Source organism: Ovis aries, chromosome 12 (assembly GCF_016772045.2).
Source record: "Ovis aries strain OAR_USU_Benz2616 breed Rambouillet chromosome 12, ARS-UI_Ramb_v3.0, whole genome shotgun sequence".
In the NCBI taxonomy this organism is placed as follows: Eukaryota; Metazoa; Chordata; class Mammalia; order Artiodactyla; family Bovidae; genus Ovis; species Ovis aries.
Window position 1 is genome coordinate 27,032,934 of NC_056065.1, and position 20,439 is coordinate 27,053,372.

Below are 20,439 nucleotides of genomic sequence, written 5' to 3' on the forward strand. Positions count from 1 at the left end.
TGTTACAATATGGTTGCCACTTTTGCCTTAACTAACACCTCTAGTCCATCACGGTTACCATTTTTTCTAGTACTGGGAACAATTAAGATCTAGTCTCTTAGCAAGTATAATGTTTATAATACAATTTTGTTTTCTGTTAGCACTGTACAGTGTATTAGGTCTCCAGGACTTATTTGTCTGCTATTTTAAATATGTACCCTTGAACATCATCATTCTCATTCCCCATGTAGGGGATTTTCAGGTATATACAATGTAGACAGGAGAGTACAGTCAACCCCAAGTGCCCATCACCAGCTTTGACAGTGACTCCTGGCCAGTGTCGTGCCATTGGCACTCCTCTTCTGCCTCCTGAGTGATTTTGGACCACATCTATTGGAAGCTTTCCACATGGTGAACTGACTCATTTTGTACTAACATCTTGACTCTGTGTTTTCCATTTCAGATAATTGCCTTTGATGAGTTAAGAACGGATTTTAAGAGCCCCATCGACCAGTGCAACCCTCTTCATGCGGTAAGTAGTGGGTGCTGGTGACTGGAAGGGTGGTGTCACTCCAGGCCACCCAGGACCTGTGAAGGAGGGTAAGGTTTTGATGAGTAGGGTGAGTGAAGCACATACTTGGCCCTGGCTGCACCTCCATGTCTGGTTCAGGGCAGTAGTCCCTGAGGCTGCAGCGGTCTTAACTCATCCTGAAAAGTCAAGTATAGCAGTCCCAGTACCTGGGTGGGAAAGCTCTGTGTGCCGTCGCTGAGGATTCCTCGTGGCCCCATGTTAGTGGATCTTGAACAGGGAGGGAGGCTCCAGGCTGTCCATCATGTTGGCAGATGTGGGAGCATCACCGTGGTCATCCCCACTGTACTTTGCCAGGTTTCCCACAGGGAAACTTGCAGGGGGTTGACATGTGCAGTTCATTTCACAGTATCCATCACCCAGGGAGCATTCATCTCAGGAGGCTGTCTGGGTTTGAGGTCAGTTCGCCTCCCCCTGGGAACCTGATGCAGTCCAGTTGTCTGGCCCCGGTTCAGAATATGAGAGACCCCCTGCCCCTGCTGCTCCCTGAGTCCTGCTGCTCTGCCTGGCTTGTCAGGCCATGACCACTGCTTCCACGTGCCTGGAATGGATGTAGGAAGAAGCCTTGATGTGAGCAGAGGAAAAGGACCTCGTGTCTGCAGAGTCGGGTGGATGCTGGCTATCCACTCCTTGGCTCACTGCAGCCCACATCCCAGAGCCAGGCACTAGCCAGGCCTGTACAGAGCCTTTTCCAGACTCTTCTGGACCAGAACTCAAAGGATGGAGGTCATAGTTCATGCAGGTCTGTCTCTTAGTCTAATAAGCTCGGTGAGCCTGCATTGTGTTGAACTTCCCTCCAGGCCCTGGTTTCCAGGGCTAAGGCAAGTTTTTGTTTGAATAGTTCTGTTGATAGTTTCAGTTAAAAGTTGTAGAGTGAATGCCAGGATTTACTAGTGTGACTATACATATATGTAGTATATATCTGTGTGAATATTAACCTGGAAGGCTTTCGTGACATCATTTAGTGACATAATTCTCTAGTGACAAGGACAAAGAGGTCTGTTCTCCTTAGCCACAGACTCCCTGAAGAGAGTTGTGTTCTTCGGGAGCTACTAAAAGACCAAGGGAATAGGCTTTGGTGTCCACTTGTAAAGTACAGGGTTATTATTGGATTATTATTTAACAGTTATTACTGTTAAATTTTGGGTGGGTTTTATTACATTCCAACAATACAAGAGAAGACTCTACATATGGACATCACCAGATGGCCAATACTGAAATCAGATTGATTATATTCTTTGCAACCAGTGATGGAGAAGCTCTATACAGTCAGCAGAAACAAGACCGGGGGCTGACTGTGGCTCAGATCATGAACTCCTTATTGCCAAATTCAGACTTAAATTGAAGAAAGTAGGGAAAACCACTAGGTCATTCAGGTATGACCTAAATCAAATCCCTTATGATTATACAGTGGAAGTGAGAAATAGATTCAAGGGATTAGACCTTATAGACAGAGTGCCTAAAGAACTATGGATGGAAGTTTGTAACATTGTACAGGAGGCAGTGATTAAGACCATCCCCAAGAGAAAGAAATGCAAAAAGGCAAAATAGTTGTCTGAGGAGGCCTTACAAATAGCTATGAAAAGAAGAGAAGCAAAAGGCAAAGGAGAAAAGGAAAGGTATACCCATCTGAATGCAGAGTTCCAAAGAATAGCAAGGAGAGATAAGAAAGCCTTCCTCAGTGAGCAATGCAAAGAAATAGAGGAAAACAGCAGAATGGGAAAGACTAGAGATCTCTTCAAGAAAATTAGAGATACCAAGGGAACATTTCATGCGAAGATGAGCACAATAAAGGACAGACATGGTGTGAACCTAACAGAAGTAGAAGATATTAAGAGGTGGCAAGAATACACAGATGAACTATACAAAAAAGATCTCTATGACCCAGATCACTAGGTGATCTAGGTGTGATCACTCACCTAGAGCCAGACATCCTGGAATGCAAAGTCAAGTGGGCCTTAGGAAGCATCACTATAAACAAAGCTAGTGGAGGTGATGGAATTCCAGTTGAGCTATTTCAAATCCTAAAAGATGTTGCTGTGAAAGTGCTGCATTCAGTATGCTAGCAAATTTGAAAAACTCAGCAGTGGCCATAGGACTGGAAAAGGTCAGTTTTCATTCCCATCCCAAAGAAAGGCAATGCCAAAGAATGTTCAAACTACCGCACAAATGCACTCATCTCACACGCTAGCAAAGTAATGCTCAAAATTCTCTGAGCCAGGCTTCAACAGTATGTGAACCGTGAACTTCCAGATGTTCAAGCTGGATTTAGAAATGGTAGAGGAACCAGAGATCAAATTGCCAACATCCGTTGGATCATCGAAAAGCAAGAGAGTTCCAGAAAAACATGTACTTCTGCTTTATTAACTATGCCAAAGCCTTTGACTGTGTGGATCACAACAAACTGTGGAAAATTCTTCAAGAGATGGGAATACCAGGCCACTTTCCCTGCCTCCTGAGAAATCTGTATGTAGGTCAGGAAACAACAGTTAGAACTGGACTTGGAACGACAGACTGGTTCCAAATCGGGAAAGGAATACATCAAGGCTGTATATTGTCACCCTGCTTATTTAACTTATATGCAGAGTATATCAGAGAAATGCTGGACTGGATGAAGCACAAGCTGAAATCACAAGATTCCAGATCACAAGCACAAGATTGCAGGGTGAAATATTAATAACCTCAGATATGCAGAAGACACCACCCTTATGGCAGAAAGCAAAGAACTAAAGAGCCTCTTGATGAAAGTGAAAGAGGAGAGTCAAAAAGTTGGCTTTAAACTCAACATTCAATAAACTAAGATCATGGCATCTGGTCCCATCACTTCATGGCAAATAGATGGGGAAACAGTGGAAACAGTGACAGACTTTACTCTTTTGGGCTCCAAAATCACTGCAGATGGTGACTGCAGTCATGATTAAAAGATGCTTGCTCTTTGGAAGAAAAGTTATGACCAACCTAGACAGTATATTAAAAAGCAGAGACGTTACTTTGCCAACAGAGGTCCGTCTAGTCCAAGCTGTGGTTTCTCCAGTAGTCATGTATGGATGTGAGAGCTGGACTATAAAAAAAGCTCAGCACCGAGGAATTAATGCTTTTGAACTATGGTGTTGGAGAAGACTCTTGAGAGTCCCTTGGACTGCAAGGAGATCCAACCAGTCTATCCTAAAGGAAGTCAGTCCTAAATATTCATTGGAAGGACTGATGCTGAAGCTGAAGCTGAAACTCCAATACTTTGGCCACCTGATGTGAAGAACTGACTCATCTGAAAATACCCTAATGTTGGGAAAGATTGAAGGCAAGAGGAGAAGGGGATGACAGAAGATGAGATAGTTGAATGGCATCACTGCTTCAATGGACACGAGTTTGAGTAAACTCCGGGAGTTGGTGATGGACAGGGAAGCCTGGTGTGCTGCAGTCCATGGGGTCACAGATTCTGACACGACTGAGCAACTGAACTGAACCTAACTGAAGAAAAAAAATATATATATGTATATATTCAGTGGTGATTTAGTCACTAAGTCATGTCCAACTCTTGTGACCCCATAGACTGTAGCCACCAGGCTCTTCTGTCCATGGGATTCTCCAGGCAAGAATACTGGAGTAGGTTGCCATTTCCTTCTTTGAGGATTATTCTTGTGTTTCCTACATTGCAGGTAGATTCTTTACTGCTGAGCCACCAGGGAAGCCCCATATAGACACACACACACACATATATAAAACCTATAATTCTCATAACTCTGTGAGACAGGCATCATTTGCCCAATTTAGACTCTTATCCAAGGACTCAAAGTTCTCATGCACATTGAAGTCAGAACTGGAACCCAGGTCTGCTTGTGTTCTTACCACTTACTCTATGTTGTAGAAAAAGAGATAGATCTGATTCTTTAAACACCTGTTTTTATAATCCCTTGATTCTGTGAAACAGAGCTGACCCTTTCCAAGTCAACTGTGTGAAGCAGAGTTTTGTGGCAAGTTGGAAGAATCCCTAAGATCTACTTTACAACTTACCTGTCTTGTGAAACTTGTCATTATTTAAAATTCATTTTGTTTCCATCTGCCAGCCTCACCACCCTCCAGGGGTAACTTGGCTCCTCCAGGCCTGAAAAGGTTGCACCCTGGGCCTCCTTTCATTCTGGATGTTTCTGTGTTTGGCACCAGCATCACACACCTGGCCCGTCAACATCGACCAGGTGCATAGAGCCGCTCTAGGCTGAGAGGGCACTTCTATTTGGAATGTCTGGGAGTCAAGAGCCTGTTTTGCTTCCTTCTGGTGGCTTGGGCTCAAATTAGAAAGTGGCTCACTTAGAATACCCAGAGTTTCTTGTGTCCTGCCCCTCAAATCCATCATGTGAATTCAATACCAAATTGCAAGAGAGTTGATGAAACCATGAGACAGGTTCATGACGCCCATTTCCATTTTACCTTGACAGTTTTCTTAGTTTGGGCAGAACAAAGAAAATTAGGACCAGTGTATGTCCAGTGGGAAGCTTCTGCACAAGGTCAGTGCAAGGACAGAACCTGCACACAGTAGGCGCTTAATAACTGTTGCTGAAAGAATGAATGACTGTTAAAGGGCGAGATTACATAGCAGAGAAGCTGAACCTCAACTTTTTATTCCTATTATGAAAGCCACACTTGTTCACAGATATAGAAAACAAATGTAAGCTTACCAGGGGTGGGGAAAAGGGGGGATAAATTGGGAGATTGGGATTGACATATACACACTACTGTGTATAAAAAGGCTTCCCTGATAGCTCAGTTGGTAAAGAATCCACCTGCAATGCAGGAGACCCCAGTTTGATTCCTGGGTTGGGAAGATCCCCTGGAAAAGGGAAAGGGTACCCATTCCAATATTCTGGCCTGGAGAATTCCATGGGGTATAGTCTATGGGGTCACAAAGAGTTGGACATGACTGAGTGACTTTCACGTTCATATATAAAAGATAACTATTAAAGACCTACTGTATGGCACAGGGGACTCAATATTTGTAGTAATGTGGGAAAAGACTGGATATATGTATGTATATAACTGATTCCCTTTATTGTACACCTGAAGCTAACATAGCATTGTAAATCAACTATACTCCAATAAAAGTTTGAAAAAATAAAGCCCCACATCTAATCAGTCAATGAATTAATTAAGGAGTTCTTGCCTGGAGAATCCCAGGGACAGCAGGCTGCCGTCTATGGGGTCGCACAGAGTCGGACACGACTGAAGCGACTTAGCAGCAGCAGCAGCAGGGCCCCAAAGGCCAGACATCTTATAGACAGACTAAAGCCCTTAGCTTTGTGAAGGACTCCTGTCTGATATTTTTTAAAGCCCTAATGGAAGAGTATTAGGCACATTCCCCCTGGATTTTATGATGTTACTCCCTGGTAGGAACTTAAACTTTGGATGCCTCATTTAACTCATCCTTAAGCTCTCTGGGCCCCCATAGAGTCTCTGCAGCAGCATCTTGGGCTCAGATGGCTTGACAAAGCTGCTTCACTGGTTGCTAACTGTAGTCCTGGACAAATTTGTGCAAACAGTTGCTGATTGGTGTGGAGTATTTCTAAATGAACATGCATGAGGTCCACTGGTTCTTTAGATGTAAGCTCTAAATACTGTTGGACCCTTTGGTTGACCATCAGCCCCCGCTTCCAGCCAGTGGGAAGAGGAGGAATGCTTTGTTTTTACTCTGAGTTTCTCATGGTAACCCTTTCCCTTTCCTTTTATCAGCGGGGCATTTAATATCACTGCAAAGTAAGGAGAGATGTTGTCCTTCAGAGGATCTGGCTTGCTGGAGAAAGAGCTCGCATGTGTCCTGACCCCCCCCCTTTCATCCTTGGGATCTCACGTCTTTTCACGTGTTCTCCGTTTAGGCAGCCTCGATGCCCAGCTGTGTTTGTGTGCATTTGCTTGTACACGTGCAAGCACACATGTGTGTTGAGGAGAATGTGGTCTGTCTTCCTAGCCATGTGGACACTAATTTGTCCTGATGTGGGCTCTTTCCTCTGGGCTTAAAGGATGCACAGGAATTGCTATATTTGTGATTTAATTAGAGAAATTGAAGTGGCCCAGCCACCTGTCTTCTTGTGATCCAGGAGGAGCCTCATTATCATCACATCTACCGCAACCAAATTGCCTTGGTAATGAAGCACCGGGAGATGCCACAGCTGTGTTCAGGGTGGCTTCAGAGATCGCAAAAGTCACTGTGGGAAAGAGGAGGCAACATTCAGTGTGTGAGCTGAGCATCATCACCTGCCCACCCCGGGGCATTTTTCCATGGCAGTGAGCCAAACTCTAGAAATGGCCATCTTGAAAATTCTTAGCCCGGAGGCACTGCTGGTGTCTAATTGAGTGGGAAGATTGCTTCCTCTAAATACATTCACTTTAGAAAAACAAAGTCAAGGGCAGAGAGCTTCCCCACCTTATACACTAATCAGGCGCAGACTGGCTCTTCGAGACTTGAATGGGAGGCCCTCCAGGGGGCCTGACTCTGGGCTTCAGGACATTCATGAGCACGTGGTCCCTGTTCTTTAGTGTGACTGTCTTACAGGGATATGGAGGTTTTAGGAAAAAGAAATAAAGAAACGTGCTGGGCTGAAAAGAAAGCTGAACCCATGCTGTTTGCTGGGGAAGTTGGGTTAAGAGCAAATAACTGTGCAAGATAGATAGAGAAAAACTTGAAACTCTTATTTCTTTCAGTTTTATTAAGATATAATGGACACATAGCAGTATATTTAGTTTCAGGTGTATGGCATAATGACTTGACTTGCAAACATTGCAAAATAATTGGTTAACATTGCAAAATAAATGGTTAGCATCCATCATGTTGTATAGATATGAAAGAAAAATAGTTTCCTTGTGATGAAATTTTTGGGATTTATTCACTTAGCAACTTTCAAATATGCCACATAGCATGTTAGCTATAGTTGTTATGTTATATATTACATGCCATTATTTGTCTTATAACTGGAAGATTTTAACTTTTGACCACCATCATCAAAATCCCTCTCTACCTCTGGTAACTGCAAATCTGATCTCTTTTTCTGTGAGTTTGTCTTGCTGTTCTTGTTGTTTTGTTTTTAGATTACACATATAAATGAGATCATGCAGTATTTGTCTTTCTCTGATATTTCATTTAGCATAGTGCCCTTGAGGTCTGTCTATGTTGTCACAAATGGCAAGGTTTCCTTTTTATGGCTGAATAATATCCTGTTGTTTATGTGTATACCACAACTGCTTTATCCATTCATCTGTCAATGGACACTTAGGTTATTTCTATGTCTTGGCTACTCTAAAAAATGCTGTTATGAACATAATGGTGCAGATATTTCTTCAGTATAGTAATTTTGTTTCCTTTGGTTATATCCAGAAGTGGAATGCTGGATCATGTGGTACTTCTGTTTTTAATTTTTTGAGGAACTTCCATACTGTTTCCCATAGTGACTATACCAATTTACACTCCCACCAACAGTGTAGGAGGGTTCATTTTTTTCCCCACAGCCTCACCAGCACTTGGTATCACTTGTCTTTTTGATGCTAGTCGTTCTAACGAATGTGAGGTGATATCTCATTTTGGTTTTAATTTGGATTTTCCTGGTGATTAGTGAAATTGAGCAGCTTTTCATGTGCCTGGTGGCCATCTGTATGTCTTTAGAAAACTGTTCAGATCCTCTGCCCATTTTTAATTGGTTTATTTGTGTGGTTTTTTTTTTTTTTTTTTTTGCTCTTGAGTTGTATGAGCTGAAATTCTTCTTAGCAAAAGGTCGGAGCTTGAAGGTCACGGCTGGGAGGGGTCTGTGGTGGACTCTGCCTCCTCCACTAGGGGCTGAATGTGGGGTTTCTCGTGTTTTTCCAGCAGAAGACCTAACCTCCCCTCTCTTTTCTTTCTTGTGCCTCCTAATAGAGGGAACGGCTGAGGAACATTGAGCGAATATGCTTCCTTCTGCGAAAGGTCAGTGCAAGTGCCCCGTGCCAAAGGGTGGATGGTCACGTGGTCATGGGTGGTCACACAGTGAAAGGGACTGGTGAGGCTGAATGCCCGCTTCGGTCCCTGTCTCCCCACAAAGGCAAATGATGGTGGGGGAGAAGGAGGTGGGAGCAAGTGAGTTCTTTGGAAACCTCCGGAGACAAGAGGCACTAATTAAAAGGGGTGGCCATCAATCAAAGTGTCAGAACAGCACTGGATATTTGCAAGTGCCCTCTGGCTGGATTTTGAGATTCTTTATCTTTGCTTGATGATGGATGGCCTTTACAGCTGATAACTCCTTCACAGCCTTTGTTCCTGTCTGATGCTGGGCTCAGAAATGCTTCTGCCTGGCTCAGCCAAGTTTTTAACTGGTTGTTGGGTTTCATTGGAGGTTTCAACCTGCCATTCAGCTTTGCAGTTTGATTGACAGCATCATCAGGAGTGTTGGAGGGGTGGAGTGGGAGATGTTATTAAAGGGGGAGCCAGGCATTCAGAGAGTTTCTCTGAATGAATGGTCAGTAGGTCACAGCTGCCCTCAGCGCATTCAGAAAGCACACGTGTGCACGCATATTGATGTATGCACGTACAGCTTAAGCTGAGTATTTAGCAGGGCTCTATGACTGAGCGACTGAGCTGAACTGAACTGCTGATGTAGCTGGGAGACCCCTGTGACAGAGAGATCAGGCTGCCACTCTCCAATAAGGAAAGCATGTACTTTTTGTAGCAAAGTGTGGAGAATAGCAACTTGCATGTAGAACTAAGAGTCCATTACCTTGAGCCAAGGGACATCCCTGATCTCTATTCAGAGTGGATGGGCTACAGGCTGTAGGAAAGCCCCCTGTCCACCCAAAAGGAGTTTTTGAGCCTTATGTGAATAGGAGAGGAATCAAATGCTAAGCCAGCATTGATGGAAGGGAAACAATTTTGCAAGCTTTTGATTTTTTTCCCCTATATTTCAATAATGATGCCTTTCATTGGGAGAGAGAGCTTAATCAAGAAATCAGTTATTTTTCTAGCTAATTACTTGTCCTTTACTGTTTTTCAAGAAACTCAGTATGTCAGGGTTCCGCATCTGCTATGACACAGCAGGGAAGTAAGCTCAGATAATGAAAATACTAGTGATCCAAGGAATAAAGAATGATTAAGAAAATAACATATGACATTTGGTGTTAAGGGGCTTCCCCAATGGCTGAGTGGGTAAAGACTCCACCTGCCAATGCAGGAGACATAGGAGATGTGGGTTTGATCCCTGGCTTGGGAAGATCCCCTGCAGGAGGAAATGGCAACCCACTCTAGTACTCTTGCCTAAAAAACCCCATGGACAGAGGAGCCTGGCGGACTACAGTCCAAAGGGTCCAAAGAGTTGTGCACTACTGAGCACATATGCATGTATGTGGTTTTAAGAGTGATTCATGAATTTGTAGATTATTTTCCCACAGAATGTCTCGGACACCAATAATCCTCTCCAGCGGTCACTTCCATAGTCTCCAGTTAATTTTTTAAGACTGATACCCAAGGTCTTTCAACTCCAAGTTGCCCCCCGCCCCCATTTAAAATGTACCGTCCTGAATTCTCTGGCAGAGCAGTAACCTCTGTCAGTCACATCTGAGCCTCGCTCACTCTCCTGTGTTGCTTGACCGTTGACTCTAGCCAGACAGCAGGCAGTAGCCTGTGGCTGCCTCTGCCGAGGTCCCATCTTACAACCCTGTGCTCTACAGCCAATCGTTACTCACCTGTTTCATGCATGGTTGTTTGTATCTGTTAATCTCATGCACCTACTTTGTCCTCCCCTCCTTCCTCTCTCCTTGGGAAACCATACATTAGTTTTCCATGTTTGTGAATCTGTTCCTGTTTTATATATAGGTTCACTTGTCTTATTTTTTAGATTCTATGTAGAAGCCATATCATATAGTATTTTTCTTTCTCTGTCTGACTTACTCAACGAAAGTATAATATGTTCTAGGTCTATCCATGTTGCTGCAAATGGCAATATTTTATTTTTTATGACCAATTAATATTCCATTGTATACATATGTATACACCGTATCTTCCTAAGCCAGTTGTTTATCGATGGGCACTGAGGTTGCCTCCATGTCTTGGCTGTTATAACTAGTGCTGTGGACATTAGGGTACTGGTATCATTTTGAATTAGTTTTCATTTTTCCTAGTTATATACCTAGGAGTTGGGTTGTTGGATCATACGGTAGCTCTATTTTTAGTTTTTTAAGGAACCTCCATACTGTTTTCCATTGTGGCTGCACCAATTTACATATTCCCACCAACAGTGTAGGAAGATTCCCTTTTCTTCCTTTTACCATCTCCAGCATTTATTATTTATAGACTTTTTAATGATAACCGTTCTAACAGGTATGCGGAGATAACTCATTGTGGCTTTTTTTAGAGAAATTAATTGTATTTAAAAATATTTTATATTGGCATATAATTGATTTGGGGGACTTCCCAGGTAGCTCAGTGGTAAAGAGTCCACCTGCCAGTGCAGAAGATGCAGGAGACGTGGGTTCAGACCTTGAGTTGGAAAGATTCCCTGGATGAGGAAATGGCAGTCTACTCCAGTATTCTTGCCTGGGAAATCCCATGGACAGAGGAGCCTGGTGGGCTAGTCCATAGTGTCACAAACAGTCAGGCACGACTGAGCAGGTATGCTCAGTAAATAGTGTATTTATAGTTTTGTATTAGTTTCCGGTGTACAACAGAGTGATTCAGTTTTATATATATATATATATATATACACACACACACACACACACACATGTATCTATCTTTTTCAAGCTATTTTCCCATTTAGATTATTAGAGAATATTGAGTAGAGTTCCCTGTGCTATATAGTAGGCCCTTGTTGGTTATCTACTTTAAATACTTTGGTGTATATATGTTAGTCCCAAGCTCCTAATTTATTCCTCCCCCCTTTCCCCTTTGGTAACCATAAATTTGTTTTCTAAATCTGTTTTCTGAGACTTAGAAAGTTAATTTGTATCATTTTTTTAGATTCCAGATATAAATTATATCATATTTGTTTTTCTCTCTCTGACTTTCTTCATTTAGTATGATAATCTCTAGGTCCATCCATGTTGTTGCAAATAACATTATCTCATCCTTTTTTATGGCTGAGTAATATTCCATGGTGTACACACACACACATACACACACACACACACACACACACACACACACTTTCTTTGTATATCTTTTCCTCTGTCAGTGAGCATTTAGGTTGCTTCCATGTCTTGGTTATTGTAAACAGTGCTGCAGAGAGCATTGGAGTACATGTATCTTTTCAAATTATGGTTTTCTCCAGAGCTATGCCCGGGGGTGGGATTGCTGGATCATATGGTAACTCTATTTTTAATTTTTTAAGGAACTTCCTTACTGTTCTCCATAGTGACTATACCAATTTACATTTCCACCAAACAGGGTAGGAAAGTTCTCTTTTTGATGATGGTTATTCTGACAGATACAAGGTGATACCTCATTGTGTCTTTGATTGCATTTCTCTAATAATTAGCGATGTTGAACATTTTTTCATGTTCCTGTTGGCTATCTGTTTGTCTTCTTTGGAAGGATGTCTACTTAGGTCTTCTGCCCATTTAAAAAATTTTCTTTTTTTTTTCCCCGCTACTGCGTAGTGTGAGCTGTTTGTATATTCTGGACATTAATCCCTTTTTGGTCATATCATTTGCTCATATTTCCTCCCATTCCATAGGTCATCTTTTCATTTTGTTATTGGTTTCCTTTGCTGTGCAAAAGCTCTGAAGCTTGTTTAGATCCTGTAATAGTCTTTTCATTTCTTCACTTCAACAGTGTCCATGACAAAGCACAAAACTTAAATCTTACCACATTTGCTATGTACATCAGGTTTGTATTTTAAAATTGAATTTAACTCATTACTGTATTCATTATTGACACAGAAGATCTCTAAGCTCAGGTTCTATCCCCTTCATTTCCTCTGTGTTTCTGTCCTCTCCCCTCTTTGTAGTCTGTATTTTAACCTTATGAATAAACTCTCTCTGCCTGTTCTGGACAGGCACTGGACGCATGATGTAGGGCGCTGGCAAAGTGTGCAGGCTTCTGGTACTTCCCGCCTATGCCCGGATTCTCTGTGTCGCCCCCAGTGTGACTCTGAAGTGGGGGTGATAAGTTCATCACCCTCCTCATGGAGTTGTGAGAATTAAATGAGATGGTACATGTGCGTCAAGCTCATAAATACTCACCACGTACTAAATGTTACTCATTATCCTGACCCTTAGCTGCTGCCTAAAACTTCTTATAACATCCCCAAACATACCCATGGTGCTGAAGTAACCCTGGACTGGCTACAGCCCCTCACATTTTGTGGGGGTGAGGGTCATTTGCCATTTAAGCAGAGTCATGGGGCAGGAAGGCCTGCCTCCTCCCTTCTGGCTAGTTCTGAATGGGTTTCCAAGTTCAGATTCCCCAGCTGTGAACACGTGCTAGGGAAGGTGGGGAGGGTGAATAGGTTTCTTTAGCACCACCACCTTGTGGGAACTGTACCTTCCAAGAAATTTCTTGGAACTCGTCTCCTAAGTACCCCGGAATGTGATGCATCTCAGCAGTTGATTGTTGTTAAACCACCTCCTCAGCTTTCTCGGGAGAGAGGAAGGAATTTTCAGAGTGGGTCCATTTTTAGCTCTATAATTATCAGAAAATGTGTTCTTTGGGTAATTGTCTGAACTGCAGGATTCTTGTGTCAATTTGTGCTTATGATTCATTTTTTCGTGCCAAGAGCCACTTGCCCTCCCACCAGGCGTGCTGTCGCTCTGAGGGTCACTGTCAAATGTAGAGAGCCGGCTGGAGTATGGAGCGCAGAGGTTGGTTAGACGGCTGTTCTCAGGAAGGGTTCTCATGTGGAGGAGATTGGCTAGAGGCCTCCTGTTGCATCTCCAAGTTCAGGGACTGGTTAGAGGAAATGAACTTAAATGAGAGCCTGAGAGTGGCGTAGAATGAAGAGAAACTTTGTTCATAAGCAGCTGTCATCTAACCTTGGGGTTGTTCATCTCAGGGACTAAGAAATGTTCACCTCCCTCAGATGAAGTTCACCTGATGTCTAAGATGGTTTTGAGTTAGACTGAACCTGCCTGAGAGGCTTTGGGATGTCCGTTTGGTTTGAAAAACCTTTGATTCTCCGTTTCACACCCCTGATTTCCCCAAGAGTGTGTCTAGTCTCTCTGCAGGTTTTCTGACTGTGGTGGATGTGAAAAGCTCTCATGGATGGATGATTTTACTCTTTCCATTTAGCAGTCACAGTGAGATGTGAAAAAAGAGGATAAGTGGGGCGGCGGGGGGCGGTTGGAGGTAGGTGGGGGTGTTGGGTTCATTGGGGAAGTATAACCAGCCTGGTGCAGGGGGCCAGGTGCTCCAAGTTTAATTCTGGAAAGAACAAGATGGGGGTAAGGCCTCAAGTGTAACAACTGATGACCACTTAGGCCCCTCCGTGTTCCATGCTTGTCAGAACCACACCTCTGTCTTAGGGAGGGCATCATGGTGTGATCTGAAGCTGAATGGTGTGAACCTGGATTCACTGCAGAAATTCTTCCATGTGGTGCTGAATGCAGGATCTTGGAGGAGTTGGGAAATTAATATGACACTTCTGTAGTCCAAAGTCAGTTTGTTAAGTAGGAAGATTCATTATTGTTCCAAATTCTTTATCCTCCCCCATATTCAAGTCTGGCTATATAATTGGCAGGGCCCAGTAAAAAATGAAAACTTGGGACTCCATGACAAAAATTTATTGGTAATCTTACACAGCTGACAACAGAGCATTCAGCCAAAGGTGGGGCCCTCCTGAGTATAGGGCCAGTTACGTCTGCATGGGTGGCACGTCCCTGAAGCTGGCTCTGCCTGTGTCCATGACCTTTGCATATGATTTTGCAGTTCTTCCTGCTGGAAGCAGCCCTGTTGATATAGGGTTCAGCCGTGTGACGGGATGTGTCCCCTGGAACGAGGGAGGACTTGTGAGTGTGTACTGAGACACTGAGAGTAACTGGACATTTCTTCTTCCTTTCTTGCACTTCTGACATCACCAAGGCCAGCCCACTGGTGCAAGGAGCATGGGAGGCATGAGATACAGCCCTTAGCCTACCTGTAGCCCAGAGCCAAACCCACTAGGTGACGTGACACCCAGTCAACCTCTAGATGCATGAACAAATATAACTGTTGTTTTAAGCCACTGGATTTTGGAGTGATTTGTTATACACCATTATTATGGCAATAGGTAGCTGATACTACTATAAGCATCTCCCATTTTTATAAGGTGGAGGGGGAATCTTTTTATTTTTTAAGAGATTTCATTCTGTGGCAGAGATCAGCCATTTGCTGACTCTACAAATTTATAAATAGACACTTTCAAACTCTGTCCCAATTTCTTTGACCTAAGAGGAGGCTACTAAGTGCATTTATATACCAGAACTTGGAGAAAGACTCATGTCACTTTGGAGCACAAAATTTGTCATGCATTAACTATGTGGAAGAGTGGCAAAGATGATGTCTTTTCTGTAATCACTGGCACTCCCTGCCACGAGGGATTTGCTTGATTTCCAGTCCTTTTAGCTGTTAGTGTATTTCTTCCTGCAGGGCTCTGGAGGGAATGGTGTATTTTCATGGAGAGACATACTACTGAGAAAAGCGATGCAGAAACTCAGAGGCAGTTGTGTGGAATGCCTTGGAGAGATCATCCTTGGCTCAAAAGTTTTCCAGATGAGAATTCTCTGTGGCTTGGGGAATGTCCAAGGCATGACAATACTGCTTACCTTTCTTGAATGACTACTGTGTGCCTTTAAAAGGATTGACTCTTTTAATCCTCACAACGTCTATGAAGTAGCCACGATTAACAGCCCCAGTTAACAGGTGAGGAAATCAGGCTTAGAGAGTTTCAATACATGTTTCCTGGAGTGTTTTAGGTCATAAGTTGGTAGAACTGGGATTTGAAGGCAAGTCTGTTTGGACACAGTCCACAGTTTCATTCTCCACATTGAAGGAGAAATTGTCAGTTCTCTCTGAAACACAGTCCTTAAGGACCACCACTACAGCAATATTGCTCAGCTATTTTAAAGGGAAGATACAAATACCAAAGCTCCAGAAGGCCTCAGGGACCCTATCATATGCTTAGCTCACCGTGATGGGGCCAAGCGGATCTCTTTAAGGCTCTTTTCTAATTCTATTTAATTTCTTGGTGGAATTGTTCACCCCTGGAGGGAATGTTTGAAGAAAAGTAAAAATATCCTGGAACAGAACTTGCAACTAGTTCAGAAACTGTGTCTCATGTATAATTTATTTTCTGCCTTCTGTGGCAGACTCCTTGTTAGTCAAAGGGAAAGGGGGGACATTTTACTCGCTGTGTGGATAATGGTGCTGTCACAGGGTTGCTGAACCAGAAGCTGGAGGAAGAGCTCTGTCCTCATTTCATTCCACTCCCAAACTGCAGCTGGAGAAACCAAGGACTTCACGACAGCTGCCTTACACACTATTGTTGCTCAGTTGCTAAGTTGTTCCGCTTCTTTGCAACCTCATGAACTGCAGCACACTAGGCTTCCCACAGGGGCCCTGGCTTTTCACTCTAATCTGGGGGAGCTGGTTGACCCTATCCTTATTAGGTCTCCATTGCCATGTGATAGCTGCTCGTGTCAACCATGATTTATATTTCTTGTAAGTCCTTGAGTGATCTGGTAGTTCCACTGATCTTGGCTGGGCTTGTGGGGAGACGAAGGTGTTCTTCTGGTCTTGGCTGGGCCTCATTCATCTATCTGCCTGCAGTCAGCAGGCTGTAAGCTAGTCTAGGATGCCCTCAGCTGGGGTGGGCCATCTCATTTTCCAGAGACTATTCCAGACTTTTTCTTGTGGTGTCATAGAGAAGCAAGAGAAGTAGAAATACACAAGCATTTTTTCAAGCTTGGTTTTCATCAAATCCTGCGCTCAGTTGTGCTCAGTTGTGTTCAACTCTTTCAACTGCATGGACTGCAGTCTGATAGGCTCCTCTGTCCATGGGATTTTCCAGGCAAGAACACTGGAGCAGGTTGCCATTTCCTCCTCCAGGGGATCTTCCTGGCCCCAGGAATTGAACCCATGTCTCCTCTGTCTCCTGCATTGGCAGGTGGATTCTTTACCACTGAGCCACCTGGGAAGCCCGCATCAAATCTTCTAGTGTCTTATTATTGGCTAAAGCAAGTCACATGGCCAAGCCCAGGGTCACAGTGGAAGGGATTACAGAGTTCCAAGGCAATGAGCTTGGATACAGGGAGGCCATTAATTGGTGCCATGACAGTGAAAAGTGTTAGTCTCTCAATCATGTTGAACTCATTGTAACCTTATGGACTGTAGCTCACCAGGCTCCTCTGTCCATGGAATTCTCCAATACTGGAGTGGGTAGCCATTCCCTCCTCCAGGGGATCTTACCAACTCAGGGGTGGAACCCGGATCTCTTGCATTGCAGGCAGATTCTTTACTGTCTGAGCCACCAGGGAAGCCCAGTTGGTGCCATAAATGCCATCACATCCATGCTGCTGCTGCTGCTGCTAAGTTGCTTCAGTCGTGTCTGACTCTGTGTGACCCCATAGATGGCAGCCCACCAGGCTCTTCTGTCCCTGGGATTCTCCAGGCAAGAACACTGGAGTGGATTGCCATTTCCTTCTCCAATGCATGAAAGTGAAAAGTGAAAGTGAAGTCTCTCAGTCATGTCTGACTCTTAGTGACCCCATGGACTGCAGCCTACCAGGCTCCTCCATCCATGGGATTTTCCAGGTAAGAGTACTGGAGTGGGGTGCCATTGCCTTCTCCAATCATATCCCTACTACTTAATTATTTTATAAACTAGAAGTTTGTACTTTTTTGGTCACTTTTATCAAATTCACTCTCACTCTTCTGATAATCAAAAATCTGATCTCTTTTTGTTAGTTTTTTGTTGTTGTTCTTACTGTTTTGTTTTTAGATTACACATGAAAATGAGATCATACAGTATTTATCTTTCTCTGTTTGACTTATTTCACTTAGCACAATGCCCTCAAGTTCCATCATGTTGTCACAAGTGGCAGAATTTCCTTCTTTTTGTGGTTGAATAACTGTGGTGTTGGGGAAGGCTCTTGAGAGTCCCTTGGACTGCAAGGAGATCCAACCAGTCCATCCTAAAGGAGATTAGTCCTGGGTGTTCACTGGAAGGACTGATGTTGAAGCTGAAACTCCAATACTTTGACCACCTTATGCAAAGAGCTGACTCATTTGAAGAGACTCTGATGCTGGGAAAGATTGAGGGCAGGAGGAGAAGGGGACAACAGATGATGAGCTGGTTGAATGGCATCACCAACTCAATGGACAGAAGTTTGGGTAAACTCTGGGAGTTGGTGATGGACAGGGAGGCCTGGCGTGCTGCAGTCCATGGGGTCACAAAGAGTTGGACACGACTGAGCGACTGAACTGAACTGAATATTCCATTATAAACATACATCCTGGAGGAGGGCATGGCAACCCTTTCCAATATTCTTGCCTGGAGAATCCCCGTGGACAGAGGAGCCTGGTGGACTAGAGTCCATGGGGTCGCAAAGAGTCAGACATGACTGAGCGACTAAGCATATAAACATATATACTGCAACTGCTTTATCTGTTCATCTGTCAGTGGACATTCTGGTTGTTTCCGTGTCTTGGCTATTGTTAAAAATGCTGAACATGGAGGGTGCAGGTATCTCTTCAACATAGTGTTTTTATTTCCTTTTGGATACATACCAGAAGTGGAATTGCTGGAGCTCACTCATGTGATAGCTGCATTTTTAACTTTTTGAGAACCCTCCAGACTGTTTTTCATTGCGGATGCGCCAGTTGACAGTCCCACCAACAGTGCACAAGGGTTCCCTTTTCTCCGCATCCTCTCTAACATTTGCTATTTCATCTTTTCTGATGCTAGTCCTTCTAACAGAAGTAAAGTGATATCTTATCCCTTCCCTTCAGAAATATGGTAGATTGACGGCAAGGTCAGCTAGCTCACGGGTCTGGTCCCAGAGCCCTTGCGTACTCCCTTTGCATTTTGCTGTCTTGGTCTGTAGGAGCTGGTAACCTTGCTCACCTTTTACAGAGCTTCTGTTGACTCTAGAAATCAGTATCTATGAGTCACTCACCAAGAATGACCATCACGTAGTTTCCCCTGTAGTCTCCACGGACCACGTAGACCAGAAAAAAGAGGCCAGTCAACTTACCGAATTCATTAGCAAAGCAGATTCTCGAAGGCTGACCTAAGCAGACTTATGGATTCTCAGTAGTTCTGCTATGAGAAGTCACAAGTCATTGACCGTACTGACAGGGGTCATTTGGTTTTCTGCTGCACCTTCTCCCTTGTTTAATATACAAAGAAACTCCACGTACTGTAGGATGTGATGGAGGCAGGAAAGCGGTTTACAGGTCTGAGTGTGAGTAAAAGATACAAGGGAGCCCGCTCTGTCTGAGAGGAGCGCGTCTGGGCTGAGGGTGGGGTGGGAGAGGACCCTGCCTCACAGAGGTGTCTGGGGACCCAGGCTCCTCCTGCCTTCGGAGCTCTGCCATCATTAAGGCATTTTCTTGTCCAGTGGTTCATGAGGGCATCACACCATGATGTCATTTCAAGCAGCAGGGTGGAGGGATAACAGGAAAAGGGCTGCTTCAGAGAAGGACAGGACCTGGAAGCTGTGCACATCACTTCCACTGAATTCACCAGCCAGATCGTAGGCAAATGGCCATATCTGGTCTTTTCTGCGGGGTGGGCATGGGGATTGCTATATGCTTAGCTTCAGATCAGGGATTTTATTTCGGAGAGCAGGGGGAATGGATGGTAGAGGATAGCTGCCTTGGTCTCTGGGAGAAATTCATTCAGCAGAGTGGTCAGTGCAGGGCACCCAGCCACTGTCGGGCATCCCGGAACTCCAAGGGCAGTGTGACGTGGGCAAAGGGGATGGGGGCAGAGAGACTCAGTATTAGAGGTTGAGGTGACATCTGGTGGTACCCGGAGGAGCCTGGACATGGTGGGGGTAGAGAAAGGAGGCAGGGAGTCCTGGGTATTGGCCTTGATGAGCTCCAGTGAGAGCAGTCTGAATTTCTTCATTCATTCAAGCAGAATTCATTTAGACCTGCTGCGCATGGAGTTCCGTGTTGTGTGCTGATGATTGTTTGTGTGTGTGTATATCTATGAGATGTGTTATTTGTGAAGACATCAGTCCAGCTCATTTTTTCTCTGATTTCCTGCCTAAGTCTGAAACCTCTGATCTCACATTGCCTCGAATCACAGTCACTCATATACCTTGTCTTCCATGGTTGATTCTTGAAGGCAGGGATCATGTCCTCCTAATTTTTGTGTCTGCTGTGTTGCCTAGCATGGTGTCTGATTCATGTTAATTAGCTAAATGGATTAGTGAGCATGAGCCCAGCAACCACACAATGGCTTGGATTGTTATTTTCTTAATGTATGCAGTAGAATTATCACTGCTGAGCATGGGATTAAGGCAAGTGAAGGAGACCAAAGAAAGGTCTGTGGCAGGTGTGACAGGCTTTGTCTTGTCAGAGCATCCCTCACTTGCCAGAGCATCCCACTGAGCACAAGAATGGATGTTTTGGGTTGGCCAAAAAGTTTGTTCAGGTTTGTCCATTATACTTTCTAGAAAACCCAAACGAGTTTATTGGCCAACCCGATGATTAGCAGGCTCGTTCTCAACCTTGGCTGCACACTGGAATCACTTGGGGAGCTTAAAAAGTACTGTTCCTGGATCCCACCCCCAGCGTTTCTCTTTCAGTGTTCTGGAACACAGCCTGGGCATTGGCAGGGGTGGAGGGGGTGTTGGAAAAGCTCCCTAGGTGATTCTAATGTGTAGCGAAGCTCCAAATCACTGAGTTGAAGGGTAGACCAGGCTTTGGCAATGCAGGTGAGGAG

The 20,439-nt window shown here is 44.1% G+C and overlaps 1 protein-coding gene across 1 annotated transcript in view; it reads left to right on the forward strand.

Moving 5' to 3' along the window:
* The window catches only part of CNIH3 (cornichon family AMPA receptor auxiliary protein 3), a 135,377-nt gene that overhangs the window by 64,536 nt on the left and 50,402 nt on the right, over positions 1 to 20,439 (forward strand). Inside the window, exons 2-3 of the mRNA XM_042257123.2 lie at positions 443 to 511; positions 8,463 to 8,510. Of these exons, the coding sequence (XP_042113057.1) occupies positions 443 to 511; positions 8,463 to 8,510 (117 nt within the window). The remainder of the gene's footprint in view (positions 1 to 442; positions 512 to 8,462; positions 8,511 to 20,439) is intronic.